The sequence below is a fragment of the Kryptolebias marmoratus genome, linkage group LG5, assembly GCF_001649575.2.
Source record: "Kryptolebias marmoratus isolate JLee-2015 linkage group LG5, ASM164957v2, whole genome shotgun sequence".
Taxonomy (NCBI): Eukaryota; Metazoa; Chordata; class Actinopteri; order Cyprinodontiformes; family Rivulidae; genus Kryptolebias; species Kryptolebias marmoratus.
In genome coordinates this window covers 10993461-11005433 of record NC_051434.1, presented here as the reverse complement: position 1 = coordinate 11005433, position 11973 = coordinate 10993461, and the positions used below count along the sequence as shown (strand labels likewise).

Below are 11973 nucleotides of genomic sequence, written 5' to 3'. Positions count from 1 at the left end.
ATATTCTAATTTTATGACCAGCACCTGTACTCCTGAATTATCACCACACAGGAAGGTTGATAATACATTTTGTGACATACTTTAGTTTTATAGTTTGAAAATAGCTTTTCAGTTTATATACACTATACTGTTTCTACAATTATTCATTGTAATTATGTGCTTATCGGGTAAATAAGATTGTATGACTGATAAAAGTATGATTCTTAGAGTTTAGTTTGCATTCAAGGGCATGAGCTGTTTTTGAATTCTGATGCAAACACCTTCATAGTCATTGTTCTCTTGCAGGCAGCACCCAGTTACTGTAAGGGCTTGTTGTGTAACTCCACTTACACTGCATAAAAGGTGAGCTGAGACCAGAGAACTCTTGTCAGATTCTGTGCTCTCTGTCTGACTTCTCTCTCTTGCAAGCATTAAAAGTCTCTTGACTTTTATCTCCTTTTTTGAAAGGTTTTTTCTAACAGTGGCAGACATGCTGATCTTCACTCCGCTTTGTTTCCACCTGTGCTGGATGCTGACCATGGACCTCATGCTGGTAAGTTTCTCATGTGAAATCTGCAAAGTGTCTTCAGGTAAAGATGTTTACTACATGATACCAGAGCAACAATTTGTGTTACAAGTCACCAAAAGTAACCATAATGAGAAAAGCTAAATTTATTGAGGCCATTTGACACAAATTAACTGTGAAACTGGAAGTTTCTTTGGGGTTGTGACTTGGCTCTTTAGCCCGCAGGAAGATGCAGGCGTCAATCAAAAACAAGAACTTAATTTCTTCAGAAATGTTAATATCTGTGCAGCCAAGTGTACAAAACTTTATAGGAAGTGTATGTCAGTCCCTGTGTCAGCAGGTGGATGAGTGTGAGGTAAATGCAGGTTAATGTTGTATCGTGTAAAACAAAAACGGCTCAGAGGCCGACTGAAGGAAACACACACAACATTTTCTTTGAAGCTTGTCAATTCTGTCATTTGCAGATCCTAAGTATTATTTTGACCCTTTTTTAAATAGTGTAAATGCTCACACTTCATTCACACCATTTTTATTCTGTTTTTCTATTCAGTTTTTCAGTACTTTTTTCTGGAATCTAACTACTTCTAATTACTAATATTTTAGCTATTTATGTATTAAAATATTCAGCTCATTCAAGAAATGGGTGCTATTACTGTTGGTTTTTGTAACTTTTTAAAATATTTAACTTTGTTTACAATTAGAAACATATACTTTTTCTGTGTTTGTTTTCTTTAGTTGATGTTCAGCTCTGTTTATTCAGCAAAGTCTCTCAGTGTCCAGCAGTCAGACTCATTATTATTATTTTCCTGAGAATTTAATCCCAGTCTTATTTTCACCATTAAGATTACACAAATAATCTCTCCTTATTTTTAGTGTTTCTTTAAAGGTTCATGCTAACATCTTTTATTTTGTTGTGTTTTAAGATCACTTGCAGTGCCAGAACCATCCAGTTGAACATGGTTGAAGATTCTGTTGACGACATGTACGATGGCTGCCGTGACACAATGAAGACCATCCTCGACCAGAACTTCACCAGCGAACAAAGTTTTGACGACTGGACAGCAAGTAAAAACTGCGCAAATTCAAAGTTGGATGAAATACATCCAGAAGACATGGCTCTGACCAAAGACCACCTGCAGGCGATCTGTATGTACACAGCTAACAGTTATAAAGACATCAATGATAATGTCAGGGAACAAAGGCCAAATTATGGTGGATTATTCAAGTTCCACACTTTACATTTCTTTCTGACTACAGCCATACAAATCCTGAATCCTAATGGCCAATGTTACACTTCCTATAGACGGACTCCAGATAATTATGAAGGTCAAATCAACCAAAGAATCCGGTTTGGCTACTTTGCTTCCAGCTCCAATGATTCTGACTTAACTCAGTTTGGTCAGAAGACCTGCTTTAAAATTAGAACCTGTTTAGGTGCAGATTTGAAACATTATTCAACATTTGATGAAGCTGAGAATGAAATTCTGATCCCACCATATGAGACATTCACCATAAAAAAAAAAATCCTAAAAAGTGAAAAACCTGATGGTCTGGGAGACTGTCAGCTGGTTTATGTCTTGGAGCATGCAGGGAGTAAGAGCAATCTGAACTGTAAACTGATTGAAAAGTTCCAAGGTCCAGTTAATTCTTGTTCCATCATTTTTCAGCAGTCTAAATCCCTTGTCACCTTGATTATAATATTATGGAATCATGCCAAACAATAGATCTAATACCAAGCTTCAAACTTACATCTGGTGATTTGTAAGTTTTTTCTCAATCCTATTATGCTACAAATTACTTTGTACAATTACAACATCAACATTGGATGTGTTTTTTTTTGTTTCCATTAAAAAAGCAAATACTATATGCTGTAAAAAAAAGTCCTTTATTTTTTATGTCATGTTTGTCTCAGCAATACCTTTAATTTTTCATGTTAAAAGCAAAAACGAATGCAATTTATTGTGAAAAAACTGCAATAAAAACACAGAACATGAGAGACACGAGTTGTTTTTGGTCTTTCTTTATTCCTGCAGAACTAGGAGCAGTCAGTGACACAGCACACTCAGGATAGTATGAGTGTTGAAGCGTGCTCAGGCTTCTCACAGAAAGGACATATATAGCAACATATTTGGAAGCTGAGCTCATTCTCAGAGACATTAACTTAACAAAAACTTCTTTATTGTGGATGGATGAAGTGCAGAGTGTAACATTTGTGTTTTGAAGTCATAAAATGAGCAGGTGGTGTAAATAAAGACTTCCTTCCTTTCCTTTTGAAAACAGCCTCATTGTACACCAATAAAATTGTCAATAAAGAAATTAATGAGTCAATTGTTAAAAATTTAACACTTCTGAATGACTAAAGATCTCAAAGGGTCTTGTTGGAGAATTAAATATTTTCAAAATGATCTGTTTGGGTAGGAGGAGTGAAGAAAAGATGTAGATTATTAATGTTACCCAACCAAACATCAACATGGGTGTTTAGTTTTTACATTGTGAAATAGATTTGTCTGTATTTTAACTTAAATATCAAATAATGTTAATATTAATGAATGAGAGGAAAATGTTTTTGTGTCAGCTGAAAGTTTTCTCTTTTTTTATCTTCATGGCTTACATTTATTTACTGGCATTTCTTTTGTTGTTGTTTAACTGGAACAAACAGATCAGTCAAATCTGTAATGAAACTAAAACGTACCGTCACTAAATGTAATGAAATCAATAAAAAAAAACACAAACAGGACTTAGGCAAGTTGTAGGCACAAAGTCAGAAGGTATACTTATCCATTTAATCATAAATTGCCACTGGAAAAAGAAAAAGATCTCAGAATTGTTTGATTTTATGAATTTTTAATCCAATCAGCAGTTCACAAACACCAAACAGAGACTGAACAGAGGTGCTGTCTGCCTGAAGAAAAACTCTTCTCTCTCAGATAGAAACATGGCAACATGGCTGAGATTTGCAAAGATTTTTCTGAACAAAGCAGTAAACTTCTGGAAAAATGGAATGTATTTAACCCCAATAGAGGATGCTTGACCAATGCACTGTCATGTCTGACAACAAACCAGACAGCAAATTAGCAGAAAAACACCTCATACCAGCTGTCAAACATAGTGGTGGAAGGTTGGCTATTTGGGCTTCTTTTGCAGCCACAGGAACTGAGCTCCTTACAGTCATTGATCATAAACAACCCTGTTTATCAAAATACTGAGTCAAATGTTTGAGTGTCTGACTGTTTTAACTTGACCCAAGTTGGAGATCCAAGATGCTGTAAAAATCTTTGCCAACCAATCAGCAAAACCATCTCAAACTGCCATTACTGAATTTGTTTGAAACTGGTGGAGTATAAAGCACTTAGACTATTCAAATGGCAAAATTTGGGTACCATTCATAATACAATCGCAAAGTTTTGTGTGTTAGACTTTGTGCTCTCTCATGACTTTAGACAGCTCTGAACCAATGAACAACTTCTCTGTAAAGCCTTTCTTCCCAAGCTGTGTTTTATTATTTATTCCTAAATTACTACGACACAGGAAGGTTTTTTTTTTAAATTTATTTACACTGTATTTATACTGTTTCTACAATGATTCACTGTAAATCTGTGCTTTTGAATTGAGTCAGATTCCATGAATGATAGAAAATGTATGTGATAGTTCTCAGAATTCAGTTTGTTTGTTTTTTAAGGTTATTTGGGTACATGAACTGTTTTTGTATTTTTGCACAAACATGTTCTGTTTTTTTTGGATTGTGCAACTGCAAGGACAGTTTCAGATCCTTTCGATTGCACAGCTGATAACAGGTTTATGTGACTTAATTCTGCTGATTCTGAAAGAAAAACTTACACAAGAGTGATGGTTTCACCATCGTAGTCCTATATTTGTCGTCCACCCCAGACAGGCGAAGGCAGATGAAAAGGTTTTTGCTCAAGTCTGTGTGCATGTGTGTTTGTCTGTTTGTCTGTTAACAAAACCTTTTGAACCACTGGATGAATTCTAATGAAATTTGCACAAAATAATAATTTGATGTACATCTACAATTGATTTACTTTTGGAGACAACCTGATTCAAGAAGGATGCTACAGCCAACTAATTTTAAAAACCACAGGAATGGCTTCATACATACAGACAGCCAGACAGACAGCCAGCCAGCCAGCCAGCCAGCCAGACAGACAGACAGACAGACAGACAGACAGACACATAGATAGATAACTCAGATCTTGAGGGGAGCTGGTCATGTAAAAACATTCACACAAGAAAACTTTTCCCAATGCACAAATATAAAAGAGTGCAACAGTATAAAATGGTTTTAAGAAAAATTACACATATCTACACTCTATGGCCACATAATTAGGTACACTTGTTCAATTGCTTGTTAACACAAATAGCTAACCAGCCAATCACATGGAGCAACCCAGTGCCTTTAGGCATGTAGACATGGCAAAGACAACCTGCTGAAGTTCAAACTGGGCATCAGAATGGGAAAGAAAGGAGGTTTAAGTTACTCTGATCATGGCGTGGTTGTTGGTGCCAGACCCAGCTCACCCTACTTTTCCACATGGGCGGTTCCACTTTACTTTAAACTTAAGCTAAGCCTTTCTGCCACAGGACTGGGAGCTTGAGGGTTCTGCTAAGTATCTTATCTGTTCCTAGGACTGCACTCCCAGTTTGGGGGTCACAGCACCGAGTGCTCCGATGACCTCTGGCACCACTGAGGCCTTGACTCTCCACAGCTTCTCTGTTTCCTCCTTCAGCCCTTAGCATTTCTCCAGCTTCTCATGCTCCTTCTTCCTGATGTTACAGTTGCTTGGGACTGCTACATCTATCACCACTGCTTTCTTCTGTATCTTATCTGTCACCACAATGTCTCAGAGCAAAGTCCCAGGAACAGCTAAGATCCTGCACAGAATCCTCAATTCCCCAGGCCTTTGGTACAGGACCTGAGCATTAGCATCAAGTGGAACCGCCCATGTGGAGTAAATAGGCGAGATGGGAATGCTAATGATTTAAAAAAAACTAGGTTCTGTAACGAGGTTCTTTCCTGGGGTGAAGTCTCTTCCTCCACTAACTTTGTCTGAAGCAATGGAGAGGGATGAGTGCAACTAACCATTTTCACAGATACTGAGTAAAAATTTGATGTGGAAGAAGCTGAGACTTATTCGCTATGCATTTTTCTGAACTCTTATTGTGCAAGATCTTTGTTTAAAATGTATTCATTAACGATTTAGAGTCTGTTAGCAAAATATCTTGTGATAAAATGGACTGATTTTAAGGAAACCTTTAGGAAATTATCATTAGATGTACATCTACTAATTAACTTTTGAAGTTAATCCAATTCAAGATGGTCACCACAGCTAATTGACAAAAGACAACCTAAAAATGGCTATATATCAATCAGTTTTACAAATATTGAACTTGTTGTGGCAGTTGGAATAAAAAAGGAGAACATGGCTTAAACTCATAACCTTTATTACAGTAACTGTACCTTTATGCCAGAAGCTATTACAGATAAAGGATGTTGTCTCGTATCTCTTGTATCTTACTTTGTTTTTTACTTTCACATAGTCTCTAATGTCCTCTGCCACCAGGCAGCAACAACAGCAACAGAACAGAAATGCATTCGCTGCGTAATCCTAAGAACACAACAGAGCTAAAGTTTGATGTGATAGTAGCTGAGAGTCATTCGCTACACTGAACCCTGACATCTTGCGTTATTGCATGAGCTTTCGCATAACATTATTTTTAAGGCTTGACCAAAACGACTACAACTCCATTTTCTCAACATAAAATACTTTAAGACTCTGAAAGGGTGTAGGCAACATGTGTTCCTCAAATGAATGCTTGGCTATTAGTTCAGTTTGTATTTAAGGTCACTTGGGGGGAATGAGTTGTTTTTGTCTTTTGGTACAAACATGTTCTGCTTTTCTTAGACTGTGCAACTGTGAGGACCAGATTCAAATCCCTCTCTACATGTAAGTAAAAGAGGAACAATGTCCATAGAGGACATAGTCATTACTCTCTTGCAGACAGCACCCAGTTACTGTAGAGTTCAGCTGAACAGGGGCTTGTTGTGTAACTCCACCTACACTGCATAAAAGGTGAGCTGAGACCAGAGAACTCTTGTCAGATTCTGTGCTCTCTGTCTGACTTCTCTCTCTTGCAAGCATTAAAAGTCTCTTGACTTTTATCTCCTTTTTTGAAAGGTTTTTTCTAACAGTGGCAGACATGCTGATCTTCACTCCGCTTTGTTTCCACCTGTGCTGGATGCTGACCATGGACCTCATGCTGGTAAGTTTCTCATGTGAAATCTGCAAAGTGTCTTCAGGTAAAGATGTTTACTACATGATACCAGAGCAACAATTTGTGTTACAAACCACAAAAGTAACCAAAATGAGAAAAGCTATTTGACACAAATGAAATGAAGTTTCTTTGGGGTTGTGACCTGGCTCTTTAGCCCGGAGGACGATGCAGGCGTCAATCAAAAATTATTTTCTTCACAAATTCCCAGTCCTACTTTCACCATTAAGATTACACGAATAATCTCCCATTATTTTTAAAGTGTTTCTATAAAGGTTCATGCTAACATCTTTTATTTTGTTGTGTTTTAAGATCACTTGCAGTGCCAGAACCATCCAGTTGAACATGGTTGAAGATTCTGTTGACGACATGTATGATGGCTGCCGTGACACAATGAAGACCATCCTCGACCAGAAATTCACCAGCGAACGAAGTTTTGTAGGCTGGACAACAAGTAAAATCTGTGCAAATCAAAAATTTAATGAAAGAAGTCCAGAAGACATGGCTCTGACCAAAGATCACCTGCAGGCGATCTGTATGTACACAGGTTATGTTGGGTATAATGAGGTCAATAGAAAAATCAGGGAACAAAGAAATGAATACACTGGATCATTCAAGTTCCACACTTTTCATTTCTTTCTGACTACAGCCATACAAATCCTGAATCCTAATGGCCAATGTTACACTTCCTATAGACGGACTCCAGATAATTATGAAGGTCAAATCAACCAAAGAATCCGGTTTGGCTACTTTGCTTCCAGCTCCAATGATTCTGACTTAACTCGGTTTGGTCAGACGACCTGCTTTAAAATCAGAACCTGTTTAGGTGCAGATTTGAAACATTATCCAACACGAGATGAAGCTGAGAGAGAAATTCTGATCCCACCATATGAGACATTTACTGTCACAGAAAAAATAACAAGTGAAAAACCTGATGGTCTGGGAGACTGTCAGCTGGTTTATGTCTTGGAGCATGCAGGGAGTAAGAGCAATCTGAACTGTAAACTGATTGAAAAGTTCCAAGGTCCGTCACGAGCACATGGGTAAAGTTCAGTCTTGTTCCATCATTTTTCAACAGCCTAAATCTCTTGATTTAGACTAATTATAATATTATGCAATCATGTTAAACAATACATGTAATGCCAAGCTTCATACTTATAATCAGGTGATTTGTAATATTTTACTCAATCCTATTATGCTATAAATTACTTTGTAGAATTACAACATCAATCTTGGATGTGTTGTTATTTTTTGTTTCTATTAAACAAACAAAACAAATACTGTATGCTATAAGAACATTCCTTTTTTTTGCTTTGTGTCAAGTTTGTCTCAGCAATACAATTAATATTTCATGTTAAAAGCAAGAAAGAATGCAATTTATTGTGGAAAACTGAAATAAAAAACAGAACATGAGAGACACGAGTTGTTTTTGGTCTTTCTTTATTCCTGCAGAACTAGGAGCAGTCAGTGACACAGCACACTCAGGATTCCGACAGTGAGGCTCAGGGAGAAGTTGTTCCTGGGTTGGCTGAATGTCTGTTTACAAGATGATCATTACCTCCTTGCTGGTGTAGTTATTTCTTTTCTTAACTATTCCTATCTGACCTGCACACAGAGCACTGACCACATGAGAGTAACAATTTGGATTAAAACAGAAGATAGCAGCACAACAATGACATTACATCACAGTGTCCAATTGTATATTTTCTACCTTTGGTCAAGAATTTCCCAAACTCACAAGTTTAACAATCCAGTGAATTTCTTATTACAACTATGTGTTTTTCTTGTAAATTACATGAATAAAGCTGGAGCTTCTGCTTTACGTTTTACAGTAAACTTCAGCAGCTCATCTTTTTAAAATCAAAGTCTCATTTATTTATTTTTACAAGGATTTTTTAAAACTTTTTTTCTGATCTTGTCATTTATTTACAAAATGTTTGTTTCCCTCTCACTTAATCACATGCTGTACTCCTGTCTCACCACTTGAGGTCGCCACCGCCCCAAGTAAATCTCAGAAAGTGTTTGGTTGCCATGGAAACTCACTAGCGGCTCCTGCACGCTCGTTTAGCATGATGGCTAATCGATCCTCTACAGTCAGAGAGCTTGTAGTTCGAGCTTTATATGGCAAATCAGCTTCTTTAAATTTAAATTCAAGGAAATTAAACAGTGTTCCTGAGTGTGTCTCCAGGGTAACCAACCTGTCGGTCCTCCTGCTGAGAAACAACTTCATCACTGGCCTCCCCCCTCAGCTGCTCTCCTTACAACAAGTGAGTCATCTTTGTTGGAAGTTTGCCTCGGCAGCACCTGGATTGTTTAACAAATCACTTAAAATTGAATGAAACTGCCTACTTATCCCCTTCTGCATCAGCTGTGTGAACTGAATTTGGGAAATAATGCCCTGAAGGAGGTTCCCCTTGTTTTGGGCCATCTGGAGTCACTGAAAAAACTGTATTTGTTCAGCAACCAAATTACTGCAGTGCCACCTGATGTGATAGGTAAGCCCTTAAAGTTTCAGGTTATTAACACAAAGCTTAAATAATCCTTAATAACTGTAATCGTTTTTTATTTTCAGGTCACTTAGAAAAACTTGTTGTCCTCAATCTAAACCACAACAACATTCAGAGGCTTCCACCTGAGATTAAAAGGTACACAAAGAACAACATAGGGTCTAAAGTGTCTCTATATTCAGTTAGTAATATCATTTTGGTACACAAAAAGCTAATTAATGTTGTTGTTGACTGATAAAGTTACTTTGTGTGGTGAGATGGCCAAATGAATAATAACATATTTCTGTCAAAATCAGCTTGAGGGAGCTTCAACACCTCAGTTTGATGGACAATAAGCTGGAGGAACTTCCTCATGAAGTTGGTTATCTTACTAAGCTGTGTGAGCTAAACCTGACCTCCAACAAGCTGTTGTGGCTGCCTCAGCAGCTGTATCAGTGCAGAGAGCTGACAAAGCTTAATGCAGCCAGAAACAAGCTGACCAGCCTTCCAGAGGTGCGTTCACACTCATGTGATCTGGAAAAGATGTGGAATCTATGGTGTCTTTTAGCAACAGCTGCAATCGCCACATTTACCTGTGCTTTTCTTTAAAGTAATGTAGCTAAAAGAACACCTGCCTGGCTTTTTGTGCAGGGCATTATGGCACTAGGTAAACTTCAGGTGTTGGATGTGGCTGGGAACAAGTTGTCTATGTTTCCTGTGGAGGTATGTCATAAAAAAAACAATATAATTACACGTAAAAAGCACGGAGACGCATCCTCACAGTCTGTGTGTTTAGTTCCACCTGCTGCCACTGAAGGAACTGTACTGTGAGGGCAACAGATTGGTGCAATGTGAACCAATTCTGTCTCTCCAAAATGCTGAGGTACTTTCATTCAAGGTCAGTCTAACAGATTAAACAGACATTATGTATATTGTATTTATCATGTTTTGTTTTTCAAGCTGGTGCTGTGGGGTATTTGTGTCTCTGTAGGAGCTGGTTGCCAGATTTGTTTTGCGAGAGGACCGGAACAGGTTCTCTCTGATCCACATGATGCTCCCGTGTTACCCAGACCTGTCCGCCCTGCTGGCCGGCAGCAGTTGTTGTGCAGTTTGCCAGGGCCCCTTCCTCACCACCTGGATGGAGTGTGTGCACTTCATAAGCCTGAAGAAGGTCAGGAATGGGTTTATCTTGTTTTTATTCTTATTCATAGCCTTAAATAGTTTTTTTTTTTGTATGGCACATATAACTAAATGGGTCATGGACTCATTAGAAATATCAGTATTTCCACATAAATATACTGCTTAAAACTAGGTATAGAGACAAATTAAGAAAATTCAACAAATGTCTTTTTTGCTTATTAGGTAAATTATCTTCTCGTATTCTTTGTTAGATTCTTACTATTGTAGCAAAATGTTTCTGTTAACTACTAGTCTTGTCCATTTTCAGTCATTTTCACTTCAAATTCTTCTACAAGTTTTTATTGGACCAGCGTCAGGACTTTGACTCACTCACTCATTCAGAAGCCACCATTTTTGTTCCATTGTTTGAAATAAGCCCCGGTGCAGAAGTTTGTCTCAATAAACACAAGCCCCGGCATTTTTCTCACGAATTAGCTGGAATCATTTAGAATTCAGCGTTCCTTGGTGAGTGCTGGGCACCTTGGTCCAAATCCTCCGCCATGTTTCACTGGTGGGATAAGGTTTGGCTGAAGTGTGGTGGTGTTTCTAAATATAGCTCTACTCATTAAAACCAAACAGGTTTGTTTTTTCATCTTCTCTCAGGAAGGGTAACAACTGCTCTTTAACTTTCTCTATTCGCACACCATCTTTGAAGAGTCCAAAATCTTTAGAGGGTTTTCCAACATTTTCCAGCCTAATACGCATCAAAACCTGTTTTTTCAAAGATCCTCACAAATCCTCTTTGTTAGTGCATGATAAATCTTTGAGAAATGAGACTTTATCATCATCCCTTTGAATTAACATCTTCCTGTTAGTTATTCTTATGTTAGCTGCTAATCATAAATGGCTGAATGTGAGCTTTATTTTTCCTTTTCCAGGATATGAACTTGAGGAGTTCGCTGACTATTCCGGTTCGGGCTCTTCTGTGTTCAGACAAGTGCTTTAATTCAGATGGACACTCGTATTATGGTGTTGATACAAGAAAAGTAAAAGGCCATTAAAAGGTACAAAATGTGACATTACACGTTTTATTATTTAAAACTGAGTAGATTTATCAGAGCAAACATTTTACAAGAAACCTCACTGCACAGTCAAGCTCTGCACCATCTACATGTGTTAATGTTGGTGGTGTTGAAACAACTTTTAGTTTTTAGGCTTCTTGAAGAAGACATTTGGTTGTTTGGTCACTAGGTGGCAGCAAAGGAACACTGTACATTTAGCAGGACCCCAATTCTTTGCCAATTCTTTGAAAATGTGCGCTCTGTTTCATCTACAGTCCTCTTAAAACTCCCAACAATAATAACAAAACCACAAAGTGGAAGAAGTTATCACAAATATGGACGAGTTTGCAAAAATACACATTTTTGTCATAGATGATTGCATGTGAATATGCAGTATGCACAAGACGTTTACACCTGAAGAAAAATTCACTTATTTGTTCAACACAAACCAATAATAAAGACAAACAAATACATTTATCTATAAAATTCAACTATTCAGAAAATTTTTAAATGT

General features: G+C 37.6%; 3 protein-coding genes across 3 annotated transcripts in view; all 3 read left to right on the top strand.

The window, feature by feature from the left end:
- Window positions 1-2722, top strand: part of otud6b (OTU deubiquitinase 6B) — a 9410-nt gene extending 6688 nt beyond the window's left edge. Inside the window, exon 9 of the transcript XR_003039553.2 lies at window positions 2630-2722. The gene's annotated coding sequence lies outside the window, so the exon portion shown is untranslated. The remainder of the gene's footprint in view (window positions 1-2629) is intronic.
- On the top strand, window positions 355-8212 carry LOC108238718 (T-cell ecto-ADP-ribosyltransferase 1-like). Its single transcript, XM_017420997.3, has 3 exons — window positions 355-532; window positions 1429-2140; window positions 7818-8212. The coding sequence occupies exons 1-3, from the start codon at window positions 470-472 to the stop codon at window positions 7838-7840; spliced, it is 798 nt and encodes a 265-aa protein (XP_017276486.1). The 5' UTR covers window positions 355-469; the 3' UTR covers window positions 7841-8212.
- A 647-nt stretch (window positions 8213-8859) lies between these two features.
- On the top strand, window positions 8860-11459 carry lrrc69 (leucine rich repeat containing 69). The gene is made up of 8 exons (XM_025007893.2): window positions 8860-9060; window positions 9162-9288; window positions 9366-9438; window positions 9597-9792; window positions 9931-10002; window positions 10076-10177; window positions 10271-10450; window positions 11337-11459. The coding sequence occupies exons 1-8, from the start codon at window positions 8863-8865 to the stop codon at window positions 11457-11459; spliced, it is 1071 nt and encodes a 356-aa protein (XP_024863661.2). The 5' UTR covers window positions 8860-8862.
- The last annotated feature ends 514 nt before the right edge of the window (window positions 11460-11973 follow it).

Excerpts from the sequence above, each read along its gene's own strand:
- lrrc69 (XM_025007893.2), top strand. The coding sequence starts at position 8,863 with ATGATGGCTAATCGATCCTCTACAGTCAGAGAGCTTGTAGTTCGAGCT. Across the intron at positions 9,289-9,365 it reads AGTGCCACCTGATGTGATAG|GTCACTTAGAAAAACTTGTT; the intron begins GTAAGCCCTTAA and ends TTTTATTTTCAG. Across the intron at positions 10,178-10,270 it reads CTGAGGTACTTTCATTCAAG|GAGCTGGTTGCCAGATTTGT; the intron begins GTCAGTCTAACA and ends GTGTCTCTGTAG.
- LOC108238718 (XM_017420997.3), top strand. The coding sequence starts at position 470 with ATGCTGATCTTCACTCCGCTTTGTTTCCACCTGTGCTGGATGCTGACC. Across the intron at positions 533-1,428 it reads TGACCATGGACCTCATGCTG|ATCACTTGCAGTGCCAGAAC; the intron begins GTAAGTTTCTCA and ends TTGTGTTTTAAG. Across the intron at positions 2,141-7,817 it reads ACTGATTGAAAAGTTCCAAG|GTCCGTCACGAGCACATGGG; the intron begins GTCCAGTTAATT and ends AAAAGTTCCAAG.